At 51.4% G+C, this 20,319-nt stretch overlaps 1 protein-coding gene across 2 annotated transcripts in view; it reads left to right on the plus strand.

Moving 5' to 3' along the window:
- Window positions 1-19,163, plus strand: part of BCORL1 (BCL6 corepressor like 1) — a 34,449-nt gene extending 15,286 nt beyond the window's left edge. For both annotated transcript variants that reach the window (XM_048078144.2, XM_067005094.1), the window contains exons 7-14: window positions 145-567; window positions 3,881-4,110; window positions 4,240-4,446; window positions 4,539-4,705; window positions 4,904-5,049; window positions 6,013-6,090; window positions 10,961-11,114; window positions 11,942-19,163. In XM_048078144.2, the coding sequence (XP_047934101.2) occupies window positions 145-567; window positions 3,881-4,110; window positions 4,240-4,446; window positions 4,539-4,705; window positions 4,904-5,049; window positions 6,013-6,090; window positions 10,961-11,114; window positions 11,942-12,218 (1,682 nt within the window). In that variant the 3' untranslated portion in view covers window positions 12,219-19,163. The remainder of the gene's footprint in view (window positions 1-144; window positions 568-3,880; window positions 4,111-4,239; window positions 4,447-4,538; window positions 4,706-4,903; window positions 5,050-6,012; window positions 6,091-10,960; window positions 11,115-11,941) is intronic.
- Window positions 19,164-20,319: the final 1,156 nt, after the last annotated feature.

The following is a 20,319-nucleotide window of genomic DNA, read 5'->3' on the forward strand; positions in this document are numbered from 1 at the left end:
TCAGATCACTGGCGTCCCGGGTGGATTGTGAGCGTTTCCCTCTTTACAAAGTCCTGTGCCTGTCTTCTCTCCTGCCTCACGTTGTGTTTTTTTCTTATAGAGATCTTGGCTTTTTTGTCAGCTAGAAATTCCACTTTCTTGCAGGAAGCATTGCTGGCTCTTCAGCTAGTGTGATGGGAGAGTGTGATGTGACTGGCCAAGGCATTTTACCATTGTTGGAGGAGGATGAGGAAGAAGAGGAGGAAGAAGAGGAGGAAGAGACATCCTTGAAACGTCGCAAGCTGCGGAAATCCCACCGAGCATCACGCTATCACAGTCGCAGGGCCAGGGACAGGTCTCTGTCGGAGAGGAGCAGCTGTCATGCAAGGAGAACCCGGGAGCTGCCCTGGAGAGTGGAAGCACCCAGGCAGCTATGGGAGCCCAACGACGAGGAGGAGGATGACAGCCACATCAAAAGAAAGAAAAGGAGACGACAGAAAAGTCGGAGATACCAGACAGGGGAGTATTTGACTGAACGAGAGGAAGAACGAGTGGGCTTCCCCCACAGGAGGCGAAAATCCAAAGCAGGTACAATATTGGAAGAGTTTCTGGTACTAGGCCAGGGCCCAAGGCTTTTTTTTATTATTATTATTTTTTTCTGCCCTCTAAATAATTACAGGTTTTGTCAGTACGATCAGAACAACAGGCTTGATGTCCACAGTGTGAGCCACTCAATTGATCATCTCTTTCAGAAGTATTTGCAGTAATTTTTTGAGCATGAAACACCAGTTTATGTGGCTAATTAGATACTGATCTCGCCCTCAGATTAAGACAGAGGGCATGGGAAAATGGGAATCGGACGAGGTAGCACAGTGAAACATTTCTGGACAAGCATGGACCCCTGGGAGTGGTGTTCAACGTTCCCGGCTAAAGTAGAGGGAGACAGAACCATCACGGTTCAGCTAGGCTTCTGTATGCTCTGTTTTGCTTTATGAAGTTAACTTGCAAGCTTGTACCAAGGACCGTAAGGATTAACAAAGCCAGAGTGTTTGCAAGCGACAGAGAAATCCTTCCCTGTGGTTTGTATTGGCAGCTTTGCTATGAGGAGAAAGCCGTGCCGCCTGCTTGTTGTGTCCTGCTTCCTGCTCTGCCTCCGCTCTTGCATTTTCTTCCATAACTGCCCCAACCGTGTGGTCAAAACTAAATCTGCGATGTGTGTTTCCCTGAGATTTAGCAGTCTCTGTACTCCCTTCTCTCTGCCCATGCAGGGGCATTTTGAAGCTGTTGTAAGGATGGGATTCGTCCACCAAAAGGCAGGTGTCTCAGATGGCTGGTAGCTCATAGGTGTGTCTGGTGTGGGTAACATCTGTTAGGGCTGCAGAAGAGCAGGTCTAAGCCATGCTGTTGGGGGAAGCACTTCTGCCGGCCCCCCTTACGCTTGAGTTCGTCCCTCAGAAGTGATGTAGTGGCTGCACAACTGCTGCTGTCTGCTGTGCAGCGTTAGTGCTCAGATCATCAGCCCTCAGGAGAAGCTGTAATGCTGATGAGGCACTATGAGTAGGAATAGAGACTACGACTGTCCTCCCACTGCATAGTCTCCCTGACCCTGGTCAGCTGCAGCTGAGGCACACACATTGATGAGAACATTGAGCCCGTGGTGTTCCTCTGACCATGAGACATCCTGGGGGGGCTGGAGTGTGCCACTTTCAGGCACATGTTGTCCGACTTGTCAGCGTTTCGCCTGTCAGTGTTTTGCCCCTTTCTTGTAGCGCTGCAGCGATGGGCTGCTTTAAAAGCTTTGGCCTAACCCAAACAGAGCTCCAGCACGTGGGCAGAAGGAAGCAGATGTCAGGGAAGGAATATCTCAAGTCCCTGTGTAACAACTAACTCTGGGGTTAGTTGTGAAAGTGCCACAGCGTTGTACAAAGGACAAGGGCATTGTTGGGCAGCCTAGCAGAAATCTTTATGCAGTGATTGCTTCCAAGCCAGCAAGGAGGGAATTGATTGCCATGTGCTGCCTTCTTGACAAATATCTTTGCTGAAACTTTGCTTCGTTACAGTCTTAACATCCAACGTGCTGTCAGGGTCTGTCTAGCCCGCAGTTTTCTCCTGACTGTAGCAAGCGCAGAGGCTATGCAGGGCAAGCACTCAAGCACAGCTTTAGCCAGGCTTCAGCTGGCCGGGGTTCCCCAGCATTCAGAGCAGCTAAACTGGGGCTGTCCCTAACCAGGCCTTCTATAGTTAATTTATGGGCCTCGTGGCCAAGAATTTGTCTGAATCCTTTCTGCTCCTGCTGATGTTTACTTCCACCACCCCTGGGTGGCAGCAAAGCCCTGAAGTTCTGTCCTTGCCGTGCAAAGTCCTTCCTTCTGCGTGTTTTTTAACTCATTTCATCAAGTGCCCCTAGGTCTTGCACAGCAGGATTGGGTGAACAAGATTTCTCCATTCAGCTGATCCACCCATTTGTGATTTTTACAAACTTCAGTCACGTCCTTTCAGCTTTCCCCTCACCAGGCAGAGGAGTCCCAGCTTTTCTGTAAGGTAGCTTCTGCACCCCTCAGTTGTTCTGGTTGCCTTTCCCCACTGCCCCTCCAGTCACCCCAAGACAGTCAGGCCCAAACAGCTTGTAGTGCTTGAGACATGTTTGCTTCAAGATTTTATGTGTGTGTCTACCGAGGTGTGATGGGCAAACCCATTTCTCTGCAGAAGATCTGCGACCCTGGTTCCTAGCAATAACAAGACGTAAGTGGAAGTTATTGGTGGTGATTGATGTGGTGAAGCTCGAGCCTTAGCGTGACTTGGAAGCTGCTCCTGGACACCTACAAAACCTGTCTCGGTACTGGAGGCAGCAGGACGTTCATGCAGTGTCCCTAATAGACCCAAGCATTATGTTTCTGGGGATTATCCTCTTGATCTCTTGAAGTAACCCGCAGGGGCATTTCCTAGCTCTTCACCTAGAAATGAAGCTTTGTTCACAAAGCTTGTGGACAGAGCTATGCTTGATAGACTCTGACTTTGAAAAGCTGCGTGCAGATGCCTCTGCTCTCATTCCATCTGCACAGTGCTCTTCCTTTGTAACCTGTTTTATTCAGACACTGTTCATAAACAGCAGAGGGAGCTGTACAGTGTCGTTCATGTCAGGGTGGTTATTTGTTCACGGGGCTTTGCTTTTTGGTTCCATACTTTTTCTCGTTGCTGTCGTGCCCTTGCTGTTGGATGTTGCTATTTCAGTGAAGTAGATTGCGTGTCCTTCCGTGATGAACAGGGTTCTGTAATGAGGACCCTGCAGCTCTGCATCATGAAAGGAAGGAAAGCCCGGATTTCCCTTGAGGCACTCGAGTATTTCCTGCCTCCATGCATATTAAATTGAAACCCTAATGCCCTGCTTAAGGGGAAGACATGAGAGGGCAAGGCAGGGTCTGGTTTTGTAGGCAATGACTGATCATGGACAGCTTAAAGGGGACGCCTCCTGGATGTCCTGTCTCTCTAAGGGGTGTCCCATCTGAGTCCTGCTTAGCCTTGCAGATAGGAGGGAAGTGCACCATACGGCAGCACGCAGTTACCCCACTACATGCTGACAAGCACGCTGACAAACTGCGTTCTCTGAACTGTTAGAGCTAAAGAAAAACCTTCGTGAGTTGTGTGAAAGTCCCAGTAGGTTTGGTCTTTTCAGACTAGGGTGGCTGTCTGCTGCTGTGCTTCTTGTGTCCATGCTTCGTCTGTCCCTGATGGGGAAAATTTGCATATTTACTGCTTGTGACATGCCACAGGGCCTCTACCGTGGTCTGGGTTTCTGGGTGCGTGGCCATCGGAGATGAGCAGTTTGTTCTGACTGGTGGCAGAGAACTGGGTTGCTGGTCCTGTACCTACAGAAACTCCATCGTTCCCGTTTCTCCTTTAGATTTTAGGTACCGGAAGCAGAAGGAGTCTGCGCAGGGTAAAGGCACAGAGCTACAGCTGAGGAGCAGGCTTTCCCCATCCCCCCGGAAATCTCAAGGACATCCAGACTTTCGAAATGGCTTTTTCCTGGAGAGCTCAGACAGTTCTCCTGTCCAAGAAGAGCTAGAGAAGCCATCAGGAAAACGCAAATGTAAAACCAAACACCTGGCAGGAATCTGTGATGAGGGGAAGGTATGGCTTGAACTGGTGGGGGAACATGGGTGGGGAGAAATGAGAGGGTGTTTCCTGTTTGTAAGCCATGCCTGCACGTGCTAAGAAGTTGTATTCCTTTTTTTTTTCTTTCCTTTTTTTTTTCTCCAGGTGAAAGGATGCTGGATCCAGCCCAAAATGCGCTCTCCGAAGAAGCCCCAGGACTCGTGGCCACTTTGTAAATCCCATTGTGTCAGCCCAGGGAACTCCCCTGAGTTGCCTGTGGCCCAGCACATTCCTCCTGAAGCACGACGGCTGATAGTGAACAAAAACGCAGGGGAGACCCTTCTGCAGCGAGCAGCTCGCCTGGGCTACAAGGTGAGTTTTGGTGCCTCTGGCTGCTTTTGTGTACTGTGCTGCCTTATTTTGGTTTGTGTGTAACCAGGCCTGCAACGGTATCGTTCCTGTAGGATGTGGTGCTCTATTGCCTGCAGAAGAAGAGCAGTGACGTGAACCATCGTGACAATGCTGGCTACACAGCTCTGCACGAAGCCTGTGCGCGAGGATGGATCGACATCCTCCACATCCTGCTAGAGCACGGCGCCAACGTGAACTGCAGTGCGCAGGATGGCACAAGGCAAGTCACTGAGAGGGGGCACTTCTGGGGAAGCACCAAAAGGTTTGGAGGCAGTGAGCAGGATGCGTTTATCAGGAAGAACTATCGGTCATCACTAGATTTGTTTTAACCCCAAATTTGTTTTAACCCAAAATGGATAATTTGCATTGCAATCTCTTCCAGTATCTTCTTTTTCTGATAATGCTCCTGTCCTTGCAGGCCTGTCCATGATGCGGTGGCAAATGACAACCTGGAAACCATGTGGCTTCTACTTTCTTATGGTGCTGATCCTACTCTGGCCACTTACTCTGGGCAGACAGCTGTGAAGCTTGCCACTAGTGATGTGATGAAGCGCTTCCTCTGCGGTAGGTGCCAAGCCTTGGGGTGGCAGTGTTTCCATCCTTTTTATGTGGCAGCATACAGGACCAAGTCTGGGTGTTGAAGGGTTTAGAATTGCCTGAGCAGCTAGTGGCTGAGTAATTATAGCTCTGTCCTCTTGTGTTTATGTTTTTACCACCCAACTTGTAATTATAGACTAACATATCATTTACCAGATAAGATAAAAGTCACTTTTTGATCTCTAATGTGCAAGGCAAGAATAACAGCAATGTTTTGGTCACATAACTAAAGTCAGTGTAGTGTATCAGAATTGGAGACACTGTTCAACACGTGCAGTTCACGATTCTATTGCATAACCCAAGTGAACATACTTGTGTTGCCCTGTAACAATTCCATCTCTCTAAAATGCCATGGCTCTGCCTAAATGTCGCTTGCCTGGCATTACTAGAAAAGACCATTGTTGATCACTGTGTCAGAGGGTGAAGCATGCCCACTTTCTATACTGTTTAAACAGAAGCAGGATGAGTGTCAGGGCTTCTACACAACAGTGAGGAAGAGAGAGCTAGAGTAAATGGTGGTGGTTCCCAGATAGATATAAGGTAGAAAATCTCCAGTTTCTAAAAAGTCTTGTTTGCCAGTTGTCTGTCTGTGCTCCTCCAGGCTTAACGTTATGTGCACATGTTGGTGATGCAATTTTGAACTTTAGATGACTCAAGAACCTTTCTTTCCGACCCACATAGTATTGTCAGTTGCTTTCCCCTTTTAGCTTCTATTTCATGTTCTTGGGCCAGGGCAATGCTGTATTATCCTGAGTGAAAGTACCCTTCTTACAAGTAAGTTACGGTTCAGATTCTGCCATACTGCCTAACTTTGCAGCAGAGGAAAAGCAGCAGAGGTGATGTGTCTTATCCAGGATCAATGGATGTGTATGCCAGGATCACAATGTGACCAGTAGATAAGCGTTAATCATCTCAAATTTTCCTCTTTAGATTACCTTTTGGATCTCCAGGGGCGCGCTGATGGGGATCCTCAAACAGCATGGGACTTCTACAGCAGCTCTGTACTCGGTGAGTTCAGTCAATCCCATTTAATTTACAGCAGCAGAGCAGAGAGAACCGTGTCTGTGAAATAACGATGCATCGTTCACTCAGTTCTGTCTTCCCTCCCAAATCACATCTCAGCTATCTTGACATAATGCTACATGCTGAGAGTTCCCACAGCTCCTGAAAGGGACTTTTTCTTTGGGAAACTACATGTGTGGGTCCTTCTAAGTAGGCTGCAAACAGTGAGCAAGACTAGACTCCAGGTGCTGCTGTTGATTCGTGAGGATCTTTGGGTGCCAATCCTGTAGCATATTATTCTTGTAGCAGTACTTGTTACTACCCTGCTAACCAGTTACCAAGATAAAACCAAGGAAGACAGAGGAAATACTTACTCCTTTGAGATGTTTTCCTTGAAAAGGTCTCAAACTTCCAGGTACCCAGAGCTGCCCATCCAGTGAGATAGCTGTGCCTTGGGTTTATAGATCCCTCTCCTCTGAGTTGGAGTGGGGGGCATTTGTCTGGAGGAGTCCCTCTCACAATGCTAGGTGTTGCCCTGTGAAGGCATGAATTGTACCTTGTACCGTCACGTTCCGAAAATGATGGCTACCAGTTTAGGATTTTTCTTTAAACGATGCAGGCGAAAGTTCCACAAATTATTTTGTATAGCTTCAGTTTCCCCAGGGTCTAAGAATGAAGATGGATCTAGACCTGGGCCTGTGGCAGACTGTGGAATCCCTCCCAGCCACTTCCAAGATGATAGATCATCACTTTCGAGTCCTTCGTAAAGACTTGGGTTACTTTTGCTGCCAAGCTAAAAGGCTGTTGATTTTAGTTGCTCGCCCCTTCTCATTTCCAATGTCCTACTAGGAAAAAAAAAAAGGATATGTTTCGAAGGGTGCTCTTGGTAGAGGACTTAAACTCAGAGGGCCCTGTGACTCTTTACTTCAGAACAGAAAGAATTCTGTATAGGCTTTGGCACCTTGGGCCAAAGAAACTTAAAACCACAGCCTCCTTCCTCTGGATTTCTAATGGATTTCTAATACTTGAAGCTATTACAATCCTTTAAGAAGAATCCTCTTGACCAAAAGAAAAGTAGCTTCTCTTTGAAATATTTCAAAGATATTACCCCTTTTGATTTATCACTGATTCCTACTTGGATTTCGTAGTTAAACAAGGAAAGTGTGTGGTTTTCTGGGTAAGAGGGTGGCTGTCATCATTTACTATAGCACGCTGAGTTCTTGGTTGCCCAGAGAGCTTATGTGCTTGAGTATCTGCTTGTACCCCATTCGTAAGTGTTTTTTCTTCTTCAAGATCCTGGTATGAGATTGTAGACTGTCAATTCTCGTACTCTGTAGGATACCTGCTGCCACGTGCAAGTAATTTAGAAATGTGCCATCTTGTTTTTGCTTTTTTGTATACCTAATAGCATAGATGTGTATATCTTTCAACATTTCTGTCCTGTATGGAAAAAAAAAAGCTTCTTTTACCCGTGGTTTTTTTTTTTTTAGCTGGCTAACCTTCAGGGGGGATGAGGGCTATTGGGATGCCATCAGTGATGGCAGTTTACTGCTCACAAGAAACTTGCTTAGATGTTTGGCTAATAAGTGGAAGGGCTCTTCAGGAAGCACTGGGGACAGCATTTCATTTCCTTCCCCTAGACCTCAGTTGAGCTCTTCGGAGCATTTCTTCATTGAGGGTGGAAAAAGACAACCTTCTCTGTTAAAACACATCCTGCTTCTTCCAGTGGGACTTCACGCTAGCTCCTGTCTGCTGTGGATGTCTCCTGGGCCCCTGTCATTCACACGGTGCCATTTATCAGGCTTTGTCTTCCTTCTATCCCGTGCTGCCTGAAGTTGGTTAACAAGTCAGACAAACCCAGCATTAAACTGCCTTATACAATTCCTGAGAAATATCTTTTCACCCTCGCTCCAGTGGAAAGATCCTTCCATTGCTGGGTGGGCTGATGCATCCCAGGTGCTTCAGACTTCAACAGTTACTTCCACAGAGCACTTGGGAGAACTTAGGTTCTTCCCAGACCTGAGGCTGATGATCCCAAGAGAGATGTGACCACAAAATATTCAGAAACTCCGTGACACGGTATAGCTTGTGGGATATTTCCCTCTCTGGCTCAGAGAGAGGATGGCAGAGATCCCAAGCTGAAGTAGTAGCATGCTGCTGTCAGGTGGTCAGTCACACTGTCCTTCCTTTCACCTCTCTGCATGGAGCGTTTCCAGCGTTACCCTTGACACTTGCTTTTGTGAGTCTGTGTGGCAAGAGGCAGCAAGGAACTAACCCAGCTGGAAAGCAATCCTTTATCCTGCCACGTCTGTTTTCAGTGGGCACAGAAAGAGACCTTCCTTTTCATCCACACTTAAATGAGTGCACAGCAATAGTGAACTGACAGCATTAGACTTGTCACCTGTGCTTTGACAGACACTACTGCATGATCAGAGAGCTGAAGAGAGAGAAGAGAGCTTCTACTGTGAGGACAGGCTGAGAGAGCTGGGGTTGTTCAGCCTGGAGAAGAAGAAAGCTCTGGGGAGACCTTGCAGCGGCCTTCCAGTACCTAAAGGGGGGCCTGCAGGAAAGCTGGAGAGGGGCTCTTTATCAGGGAATGTAGCGACAGGACAAGGGGGAATGGCGTACAACTAAAAGAGAGTAGGGTTAGATGAGATACGAGGAAGAAATTCTTCACTCTGAGGGCAAGGAGACCCTGGCCCAGGCTGCCCAGAGGAGCTGTGGGTGCCCCATCCCTGGCAGTGCCCAAGGCCAGGCTGGATGGTGCTGGGGGAGCCTGGGCTGCTGGGAGGGGTCCCTGCCCATGGCAGGGGGCTGGAATTAGATGGGCTTTAAGGTCCCTTCCAACCCAAACCATTCTCTGATTCTGTGACACCCCTGAATCAGCGAGGAAGAGCAAGATGCCTGAGCCTAGGACAAGGGACTGTTTTCTTTACAGTGGTGTTTAATGAAATGCCCCCTTTTGGCTCAGTTACCTTCAATAGTCACCTCTGGTTCCTGACAGCAGATAGTCCCCAGGGCAGCGAAGTACCTGGTTCTGCTGTAGCGTAACTGACCTAGCTGTCAGGCAGCTAACCAGCTTGGCAGAAAATAGTTCTATTTCAGTGGTTCAGTCCTTCAAAGTTTCCCTTTCCATCAGAGCCACCCACTGAAGCACGGAACATTACGTGTCGCTCAGGATGGAGGAAAAATTCCAGGCTGCTGCTTGATCCATTTCCATTCTTTGAGGCAGGATTGTTGTCTGCATTTTCCCTTAGATCTGCAAATCTCTGGGGGCCAAAGGAAAATGAGACAAACGAGGGTGTGGGATCTCTAAGGTCTGGGTATGGTAAGCTCGTCAGCATCATGCACTTTATGCTCCTGTAGCTCACGATACTAAGTCCCACCACAGGGTTTTGTTCTGCACCTGGGACTAGCATTATTGTGCCTGATTATCTCTGTCTTATGGTGGCCCAGGATGTTCTTGTTCGTCAGCAGCCTTCACTCAGGTTAACAGACAGGACTGAGTGTGAGCAGTTTTCAGGATAGATGTTGGACCATGTTTTTGCCACATTAAATGCAGTTAATTCTTTTCTCCCAAGTTGTTCAAGAAACGTGTTTGTCTTTTTTTTTTTTTCAGCAATGGCATTTCAGCTTTGCCTAGCAGTGATACCAGCACAATATTCATGTCACTTATTTTTGCCTTCTTCTACAATAACTTTTGAATATCTAAGTTCTTCTGGTTCTTAAGGATTTTTTTTTCCTTGGCAGGACCAAGACATTATTTAATTTTTTTCCTGAGACCCATGTGTGAAGACATGTCTCCTGTCACCAGCTGTAGTTTGTCTATTAACATAACATTCCTGCTAGGTGCCGCATTTATTTGTAGAGCAGTATGGTGCGTGGATCTTGCTCATGCAGCACACCATAAGACTTTTTGGCAGCCTTTTCTTTCATATGTGGTCTTGAACTTTTTTTGTATGATTGGTTTGCTTGCTTATCAGCACATTTAGTCTACTTTGCTCTGTTAAATCTTAACTCTATTTTCTGGAAGTTCTTGGAGTTATCCTATATTATCTCAGCAGGCTCTGCAAACCCAAGACTATTCATACCTTTTATTAATAAAACCCAGGGGCAGAAAGCTATTTTTCAACACATGCGAGCAAATCCTGCTGGAGGTCAGAAACCTCCTAGAGAAGCTAGCTTTATGCCAGAAATCTATGAAATCATACTTGTTGTCTTGTTTTAGTAGTCTTCAGGTCTGCTGCACAGTTTGGTGGCACAGTCTTGCAGTCCTTATTTAGACAGTTACTGGCATGTACCTCTAGACAACCTGCTGACAGTTGTCAAGAGTGGGATCTGGGTGGCAGAGTACTCAATGAGCAGGGAGCAGTGCCTTCTTTTATAGGATCTGTGCAGACAAAGCATCTTGTACATTCACCTCCTTCCTGACTGGCACAGATTCTTCCAGGCTGCAAATAGCTGTGCTGGTAAAGGAGTGAGAGCTGAGGCCATTTCACGGAGAGTCTGGGAGGGGTCAGTGTGTGCTTGACCCCCAAAAAGACTGCCAAGTCAAAGTATCTCATTTTGCAAGCAGGCAGTGCCTTGTCTCATGTGTGGGATCAGTGTAAACCTGAAGGTTGCTATAACGTAAGATGTTCTTCCTATGTAACTCACTCACTCTGTGGGGCAGCCTTGCACTCGAGAGTTTCTCCAAGATGAAGGGCTGGAAAGAGAGCAGGAGGTGCCCCTGGGAGTTAGCTTTCACACTTGTGATGTTGTGGGGACATGCATGGGGGATAGTGGTGGTAGCTGGTCCAGAGTTATGCCTCAGGGAGTGATGAGCACCAGCTAGAGTGAAACTGAGCAATACCAATGTCTATTTTCCTTATTGCAGAGGGGAAAGATACCATTGGATGCGATCTTCTGCTCAACCCTCCAGGAAGTTCAGACCAGGAGGAAGAGGAGCAAGATCCTGACAACTTCATGTTTGAGTTCTCAGACAAGCCGCTGCTTCCCAGCTATAACCTCCAAGTGTCAGTGTCTCGCGGGTGAGTCTCTTTCCCTGCAGCGGAGAGCATTTGGGTGACATTAATGCTGCAACAGAAGGGGGCTCATGGGCCTGAAGGTTAACCTCCAGGTTGGGGATAATGTGAAATGTTCAGGTATTGAAAATTCATGCATGCTTGAGGAAACTCTTGAGAGCCCAAGCTGCAAAGGAGACAGGTAGTGCAGAATTTAGCTTGTTACATTTTCGTCCTGTAGATCTCAAACCAGTTCGCCAATGGATGAAATTATCTTTATCCTTGTTCTACACGTAAAGATACAGAGGCATGGAACTAGGACAGCTTTCCTAGTAGCAGCAAACTGCTGTTGCTGAGGCAGTATAAGCCTCTTGTGGTACACTCCCTATCTTACGCCGTCTCATAATAAAGCATGGCATAGACTGTTGGGGTTTTTTTTGTGTTTTTTTTTTTTGAGTAAAGCCCCACTTCGTTGGTGAAAAGGCTTCTGCAGCAATAGTCAGTAGCAGCTTGCACTGATGGGTCTGACTAGATGGTTTCTCCTGTCGTGAGAGTCTGAGTCAGGTCACAGCACTGGAGCACTCCTCCCTTCTCCACCTCCCGTGACACAATGGCTATTGCATTTGCTTGGACTGCAGAGGGGAGAAGAATGACTTGGAAGAGGGAGCAAGAAAAATGCCTCTCTTCTGTTTAGCAAATTTCTACTCCTGACAATTTCTGCCCAGCCAATGGGACAAGTACGGTGATCAGGAGAAATGGCTGGAAGGGAAATGGAGCCCCTGGCTTGGCTTACTGCTGACTGGGGGTGCTGCCGGGACATCCCCTAACAGGCAATCTTCTTGCTGTCCTCGCAGGCCCAGCAACTGGTTCCTCTTCTCCGACGTGCTCAAGCGCCTGAAGCTGTCCTCCCGCATATTCCAGGCCCGCTTCCCACACTTTGAGATCGCCACGCTGCCCAGGGCGGAGTTCCAGCGCCAGGTCGCCCTCAGCCAGGTGCTGGCCCAGGACGAGGTGCAGGAGAGCCCCGAGCCAGCGCAGGGTGCTGCAGAGACAGTGGAGCTGGTGCACTACGAGCCCGAGCTGCTGCAGCTGCTGGGTTCGGCGGTGGAGTATGAGGCCTGGAGCAGCTGACGGGGGCAGGTTGCTCCCTGCATTACAAGGCAATAATAAGGACCAACGGGAAGCAGCCCTCTCAGCGCCAGCAGCAGGGGCCCAAGTCTTTGGCCAGCCAGTCCTCCTCCTCACGGTGCCTCGGTGCCAGCTGGGGTGAGAGGACGCTTGCCTCCAAGGACTTGCCAGGGTCCCTTTGTGATGAGCAGCGGTGGTTGCAGCTCTCTGTCAGCCCCATCCAGCAACAGCAGGAGGTGAAGCCTTCTCTGTGGGGCTTCGTGGGCTGGAGCTCTTGGGGCAGTGACCAGCTCGAGCTCTGCGAGCGCAGGGCAGCGGGTGCCGCTGCACGTTCCTGCCTGACCCTGTGGAACTGCGCCTCTCTGTCTGCCCTCCTCCCTGCCCCCAACGTCTTCCATAGTATTTATTTAATTAGTATTTAATTTGTAATGTTTCCTTTGTTTTTGCTGAGTCTGTATCACTGTGATTATGTGAGCTGCGGGCTACGGGACGAGGGCTTCCTCCGGCCCCTCTCCAACACTCCCCACGGCTGGCGCTCCCCTGGAGCACAGCCCCAGAGCTGCAGAACTCTCGCACCTCGGCTGAGAGCCTGGGGACAGTCACTGCTCTTAGCTTTGGAGCCAGCTTCTGCTGAAGGCACTCTCCCACCTGCCAGCCAAGAGCCAGCCGCTCTGCTCCGTCCTCTCACCAGGCTCCTTCCTGCATTTCATTCCCGCTGCTGCTCTCAGTCCCCGTCAGCTGTCGCGGAGGCAGCTGCAGCCTGCGGCCCCGAGCAGACCCCACGCTTCCAGCAGCTTGTCTCCCCCTGGGGTCTCTCACCACTGCAGAACCCCGCTCCCCACCTTGCCCTGTGCTGTGTCTGCTTGGCTTTTCCTCACTCCACGGCCCCTCCTGTGTCACTGGGAGCAGTTCTACTGGCGAGAGCGGGCACGGCACGCTGGTGCCAGCCACACGGGCACGGGGCAGGGCTGCTCCGCTCCCGGTAGATGGTACAGTTTTATTGTACAGGTGCTAACAGGACTCTGAGGACGGGACAATCTGTTTTTTTCTGGCTCTCCCCTGCTCAGCAGCGGGAGCAATGGGTGTTTTTTTTTTGTTTGTTTGTTTTTTTCTTTGTGTTGTGTTTCTTCCCAGCCAGGGCAGGTGTACCCTTTCCCCTTGGACTCCCAGCTGCTGGCCTCCACTCCCTGAGGCCCAGCATCTCCTTTTTTAAGCCGAGGGGTTTTGCCTTTGGGTGTGTATTCTGGCTGCTCTTTCTGATTTCTGTTTTATTATAAGCAACAGGCTGTGGTGTCAAAAACACTTCTGTACAGAAAAAACCTGCATCAGGCCCCCTGTGTCTTGCCTCTTTTCCTTTGTCCCACGTCTGCTGCCTGCTGTGCCCTGAGGAGCTGCAGGGCTGCGGGAGAAGCCGAGGGAGGGATGCCCAGCTCCTTCTCATCCTCTGGGGCCCATCCTGCCCCGCAGCCTCGCAGAGGGCAGCCAGGTGATAGGGAGGGGAAAACTGCAAGGGCTGGGGGTGGGTTCTGTGCCTGCTGTCCCCGGGCCTTGGATCAGCAATGGTGCCTGCCCACATCAGCCGCAGGGCTGGGCACACGCTCGGAAAGCAGGGATGTTGTTCCGCACAGTGCAGCCGTGGCGTAGGGGCCATGGTTTGGCCAAGAAAAGTTGTTGGGGAGACTGCTCACAGTGCCCCAGCTGTGTTTGTGGGTGCGTGCATGCGCTCTGCTGCTGATGCTCTCGCTAAGCAGAGCTCAATACCTGTGGAAAGGGGCTGTCGGCATGAGCTCTGGGACGTCAGCTGGGCACCATGGCCTGGCCTATAGAAAAGCTGGGCTCTGCGAGGGCCAGCTTTGTGCAGGGACTTGGGGTCAGCACTGGTGAGGGCGAGGGTGTCCCTCTGCACCCCAGCCTGACTCATACAAGAAAACCTGAAAGGCAGCAGCACTACTGTTCCCACTGTGCGGACCTGCTTCAGGACTAAGCTCAGAGGGGAGCACCACAACCAGGCCCCAGCAGTGCCCAAAGCCACACCTCTGTCAGCCAGCGACCTGTGGTCCAGCCCCAGCACCTGGCTGCAGGGCAGCCTTTCCCTTTCTGCCTTCACCCAGGCAGGAGCAGCAGGGGCTCGTGGCTCGCTCATGTGGGATTTTCCTTTGGGAAACGTGAGGCCCTGTTGCCCCATTGCCCCCAGTGCAAGGGCCCTCTGAGGGTACAGGGTTGGCTCAGCCTCTGCCAGCACCCAGGATGTACCCGCACCCCAAAAGAATGCCCAAGTTACCAGCCTGGAAAAAAAACAGCGCAGGAGGCGGCGAGGGGGGGCTGTGGGAGCAGTGGCCAGAGCTGGGCCGGCCGGCCAGCCCCAGCGCAGACAGAGGTGGCTGTGTCAGGGAGGGCAGGGGCTGCACACACACTGCCCTGCGTCCTTGGTCCCTCCTGGGCTGCAGCTCTAGTGCTGATACTGGCCGTGGTCGTGGTCCCTCCCCTGAGACCCGGAGGCTCTACCTGGAGAAAATACTGGAGGGGGGCTCCGTGTCCCAGCACTGTCAGCGTCCAGGGCGGGCACAACGGCCAAGCCCTGCCCTGCTCCTCTCTTTCTCTTGGTCGTGGCTGCAGGGTGGCGCTGAGCACGGGGATGGCGCTGGCAGTGAGTCGGGGGCTCTCCTGGCCAGGCTCCCCACGAGGATGGGTGTGCCTGCGCAGAAAGCAAACTCGCTCTGTGCCAGGACGTGCACCAGCTTGGCTAAGGGGATGTTCCCACAAGTGGCAGTGAAAGAACAGAGCCCTTGCATCCCTGACCCCGGCGGTAAAGGAGAAAGGGACTCTTGCCATTTGTGGCAGTAGCCACCCGGCGGGTAAAGAGCAGTTCCTCATCCAGCCCTTTCACCTGCCAGCTCTGGAGGGTTTTAATAGCACAATTAGAGGTAAAACTGAGTAGAAAATGGCACGTGTTTGCTGGTGAAAACTCAAGAAATGATCTCCAGTAGCAGGAATTCAGCGTGGAAAAAGACCCTGGCTGAGCAGCTCGGTCATTTACCTGCCCCTGCCTTCACCACAGTAGCATGAAGGCTGCCAGCGTGGCTTTTTGCAGTGCCCGGAGGCAAAGCGCCGTCGGAGCAGTGCAGAGGGTTGCAGCAAGACCAGGACTTGCGGAGAGCCCCATGGCAGAGCCAGGGAGCTTTCTGAGTGCCCTGCAGGACATTGCTGGGCTGGTACCCAGACGCACACCAGCCTTTCAGAAAACAGCTGGTCCAGAGATACACCCCCCACCCTCCCACCCCCCTTTAATCTCTTGATTGAAAGCCTTCTCTGGGCCTGTCTTCAGAATCAGACCCCCCCAGAGGCACACGGTCGCTTCTGGCAGGTTGCTGATGGCACTGGAACATGAGAGCGAGGGCGGCAGGAATGCCCTGACCCTGCAGGGCTGAAGGAAAGCCTCGGCTGTGTCCCTCCAAGCAGGCAGTCTCTCTGGTGTGCTACAGCCCAGCACAGGGTGTCACTGATGGACAGGGGAGCACAAGGAAGGTCTCAAAAATCGAGGGGGCGGATGGCTCTCGGAGACGCTCCTGTCCCTGCCCCAACAGCGCGGCGAGGTTCCTTGCTGAACCACCATGATACGATGTGGTGCAAGCAGGAAGTAAAGCAGTGCAAAACGGGGATAGCACGGAAATTTTCAGGGTCCTCGACTCAAGTCAGAAAGAAGGGTGGGAAGGGAGCCTGAGGCAGACAGCCTGCTTGCAGCAGCGCTGATGCCAGCACCATCCCAAGGCAGTCAGGGCTCTCCCTGACAAATGCGGTGACACTCCAAGGATGGGTATCACCTCCAAACCTGTTCTCTGCAGGTGCTGTTGGTGTGAGAGGCATGCTGTGCCCTCTTCCTCTGTCCTATTCCTCTTCCTCTGTCCTATTATACTGTCTTTACCTCCATCCATGAGCTTTTACCTGCCTTTTTTTTTTTTCCCCTAATTTTCTCCCCCATCCCACTGTGGGGGTAAGGGGAATGAGCAAATGGCTGTGTGGTGCTCAGCTGCCTTCTGGGTTAAACCACAACACATTTTTATCAATGATCTGGATGAGGGGATCAAATGTACCCTCAGCAAATTCACAGAAAATACACGTTTAGGCAGCGCTTTTGATCTGCTTGAGTGTCAGAAGTCTTCACAGAGGGATCTGGATAGGCTCGATTGAGGTGCTGAGTCCTTGCCGTTGAACAAGGGTAAGTGCCAGGTCCTGCACTTGGGTCGCCATGCCCCAGTATAGGCTTGGGGAAGAGTGGCTAGAGAGTTGCCCTGCAGAAAAGGACCTGGGGGTGCCGGTTGGTAGCCAGCTGAACATGGGCCAGTAGTATGCTGAGGTGGCCAAGAGTGGGTCCTAGCGTGGCCAAGAGTGGCATCCTGGTCTGCGCCAGAAACACTACGGTCAGCAGGACCAGCAAAGCAACTGCCCCTTTGTGTGGTAAGGCTGCACCTTGAATATTGTGTTCAGTTTTGACCTCCTCCCTACAAGAAGGATATTGAGTTGCTTGACTGAGTACAGAAAAGAGCAACAAAGCTGGTGAAGGGACTGGAAAAAAAGACTTATGAGGAGCAACTGAGGGAAATGAGGTTGTTTAATGTGGAGAAAAGGAAGCTGAGGCGAGACATCATGACTCTCTACAACGACCTGAAAGGAGATTGCAGCGAGGAGGGTTTCAGTCTCTTTTCTCAGGTGACAAATGATAGGACACAAGGAAATTGTCTCAAGTTGTGCCAGGAGAGGTTTAGATTGGATATGAAGAATTTCTTCATGGAGAGGGTGGTCAAGCATTGGCAGAGGCTGCCTGGGGAAGGGGTGAAGTCACCATCCCCGGAGGTATTCAGGAGATGTGTGGATGTGTCACTAATGCGTACGGTTTAGTGGTGGACTCTGTAGGTCAGGTTGATGAAGACTTTGTGATCTTGAAGGTCTTGTCCAACCTAAGTGATTCTATGAAAGGGAAAAGGGAAGGGGAAGGGGAAGGGGAAGGGGAAGGGGAAGGGGAAGGGGAAGGGGAAAGGGAGCAGGACGAGACAGCTGCAAATGATCTGATCATACTTCTGTTTGACTTACTTCCACGATCATAGGGAAGCCGAGTGCGTCCCCCACCATCACCAAAGACAGACTGTCAATGGCAGAAAACGCACAACCTATCCCGCCGAAAGGGACCTACCTCAGGAGGTCTCTAGCCCAGCCTCCTGCTCACAGCAGGATCAGCTCAGGCCCTGTCACCAGGATGGTGACAGCAGCACATCTCTGGACAGCCTGCTCCATCACCTGACTTCTGTGGTGAGAAGTTAAATGGGGGAAAACTACCCAACTTGTGGGTATGCAGCAACTGCAACAGTGAGTTTGTAGGATTCTGTGGTACACAAGGACACAGAGGCTTTGTTTAATAAACATTTCTATTTATTACAAATCAACAAAATTCACCACTAGCAAGAACATTATGATTAATAAGGCAAATAGGTATATATGAATAAAAACTTTTTCTGCTATGACCAGGAAACAAGTACATGTATACATAGCAGATATGAAGGTTATAGGAACTGTTAATAGCAGCAAAGTGGCTCCTTTGCTTAAGCTGGAGGTTTGGCATCCTCCACGGACACCGTCTTGGAGAACAGGGAGACCTTGACAATGTCCTCGCTATCCTGGAGAAGGTGTTCCAGCTTCAGGTCCCTGCAGGAGAGAGGTAGGACTCTCTCCTGGGAAGGGAAGGACTCTCTCCTGGGGAAGGCAGGGGCAGGCAGGGGCAGCCAGTGGCTCTGGGGAGTAGGTAACGGGCCCAGGAGGGAGATCTGTGTAGATAAGGTGAGGGGGAGCTCCTGGGAGTGGAGGACTTTGGGAGCAGTGGGGCAGAGAGGCCCAAGGGGGCAGACAATTGTGTGGAGAGTACGCAGGGGAGCAGTGTGGCAGGCAGGAGATATGGGCGCAGAGTGTCTCGCAGAGAACCCTTCACTGCCAGGGCTGGAGAGGGGGAGAGTTGTCCTCCCTGCACCGTGACAGAGACCCTGTGAACCCCGCACTGCCTCGGGGAGCTCCGCCAGCTGCCACAACAGGATCCCCGTCCCCCTGTGCTCACCCACCGGTGGACGATGGCCCTGCTGTGCAGGTAACCCAGGCAGAGGACCAGCTGGGAGAACCAGAGCCCCACCTGGCACTCAGAGCAGGACCCCTGGCTCTGCCACCGCACCAGGATGCTCCCCAAGGGGGCCAGCTCCATGCGGAGGCAGAACCTCATCCTTGTCTCTGCGCATTCATAGATGCTGATGAGGAGCTTGCTGCTCAAGGCTGTGAAGACCTGTGGGCACACAGACATTAACACGGGACAGGACTGCCATTTCCGACCCACCCTGACCTCCTGGAGTCCTCCGTCTCCTGCAGCCCATCCTCCCTGTCCCATTTATTTGCCCACCAATGCTCCCCTAACCCTGTGGCAGCCCCCAACAAAGTGCCCACCAACGTTGCCATCCTCATGGACCTCCCACCTGCAATAACTCCTTGCCCCTCTGAATGCCTGCCCCTTTGCTCCCTGGTGCCTCCAGTAACCCCCTACCCCAATGACTCCCCCAGATGCCTCTGCCCCAGTGAGCCTCAGAACGCCTCCCAGTTCCATTCAGCTCCTCAGATGTCCCCCTGCCCCATGCTGCTCCCCCTGCCCGCCTGCCCCTGCTAGCCCCTGATGCCCCACTGAACCTGCAGCGCACCCCTTGCCCCACAACACTACATCGTGCTCCTCAGCCCCACAGCTCGTGGGGGAAGCGGGGCTGGGGGAACCCCTCTCTGCTGACAGGATCTCTGCAGTGCCATAGGAAATCAGTCTGGGTTTGTCTGATGCTGCAGGTTCCCAGCATCTGAAGGTTTATAAGATTTACTCACCATCTATATTCCTTTTTTACTCCAACTTATTAAAACCGTTATTTTACTGTACCATTTGTTTTAAGGTCTTTCTTATTGAGATCGTTCTCTCTCACCCCTCTGACAAGTGCAGAACAGCCCTCAGAAGGAAACAAGATAGTCCTCGTCTCCCTACCTTCAGGCCAATATCCTGGCTTTGCTGCAGCTGGACTACCAGTCCTGCTTCTGAGAAACAGCAAGAAGCAGTAAGCAAAGAGCTCGCATCTGGAGAGTTGCAGCCCCTCCATCAAATCTAGCTTGACCTTGAATTTGATTGAACTAAAATGATTTCTAGTTAAGTTTCTGTTGACTCTAGAATACAAGACAGTGCAGGAGAGCCAGCAAGGTAACGTCCATCAGCTGCTGCACCAGGGCTGCCTGTGGGGCTGAGGCTGCTCTGGAGCACCATGTGCCTCGTGCGCAGCTGCTAAGCTCTGCTCTACGTTAAGACACAGCCACGCACCTCCTGAGAGGCTTCATAGCAGTGTGCTAAGCCCGTTCAAGGTCAGGCAGCATTAATCCTCTCCAATATCCTCACAGTAATAGCTGCTCCTCTTGGCTGCTGGAGTCACAAATGCCGGCGAAGCCACATGCCCCCCTTGGCACTTGTTAGGTAGCTCTCTTGGCCGCCGGAGCAGAGCTCTGTGGCGTGCTAGGCCACAGCTCCGGCGGTGCTGGGGTGAAGCAGGGGAGAGGCTGTGCGAGCAGAGACGTGCAGCCACCGTAGCATGCAGAAGCTACACGCCTGATATGGCTGCAGCTGGCAACAGCTCATTAACTCACACCTTCTTGCAGCTGCATGTGCACAAACCTATGGGCAGAGCAGGGCCCAGGAAGGGATTGAGGCAGATTCTGGTAAAACCAGGGCTTTCTGGCCGCCCCTTGCAAGGTGTTCTGCTCCTCCCCTGTGTGCCAGTGAGGGGAGCGGGGCTGCTGGAAGGAGAGGGGTGGGCCAGGCCTGGGACCCGACCCAGCATGGCCAGAGGAAGCACTGGAGGAAGACAAGATGTAAAAGGCAAGGGGAGAAAGGTGGGCACTTGCGTGCACGCAGGCAGGGAGGCAACATGACCGGCCGTGCCAAAACTGTTCCACTAGAGGGAGCAGGCAGATCGGCTCTCAGGCGAGGCAAGGGGAAGAGTTTCTCTGTGGAACAGGCAGGATCTGGGCCTTCCTCCCCCGCCAGAGCCTA

This window comes from Anser cygnoides, chromosome 13 (assembly GCF_040182565.1).
Source record: "Anser cygnoides isolate HZ-2024a breed goose chromosome 13, Taihu_goose_T2T_genome, whole genome shotgun sequence".
Taxonomy (NCBI): domain Eukaryota; kingdom Metazoa; phylum Chordata; class Aves; order Anseriformes; family Anatidae; genus Anser; species Anser cygnoides.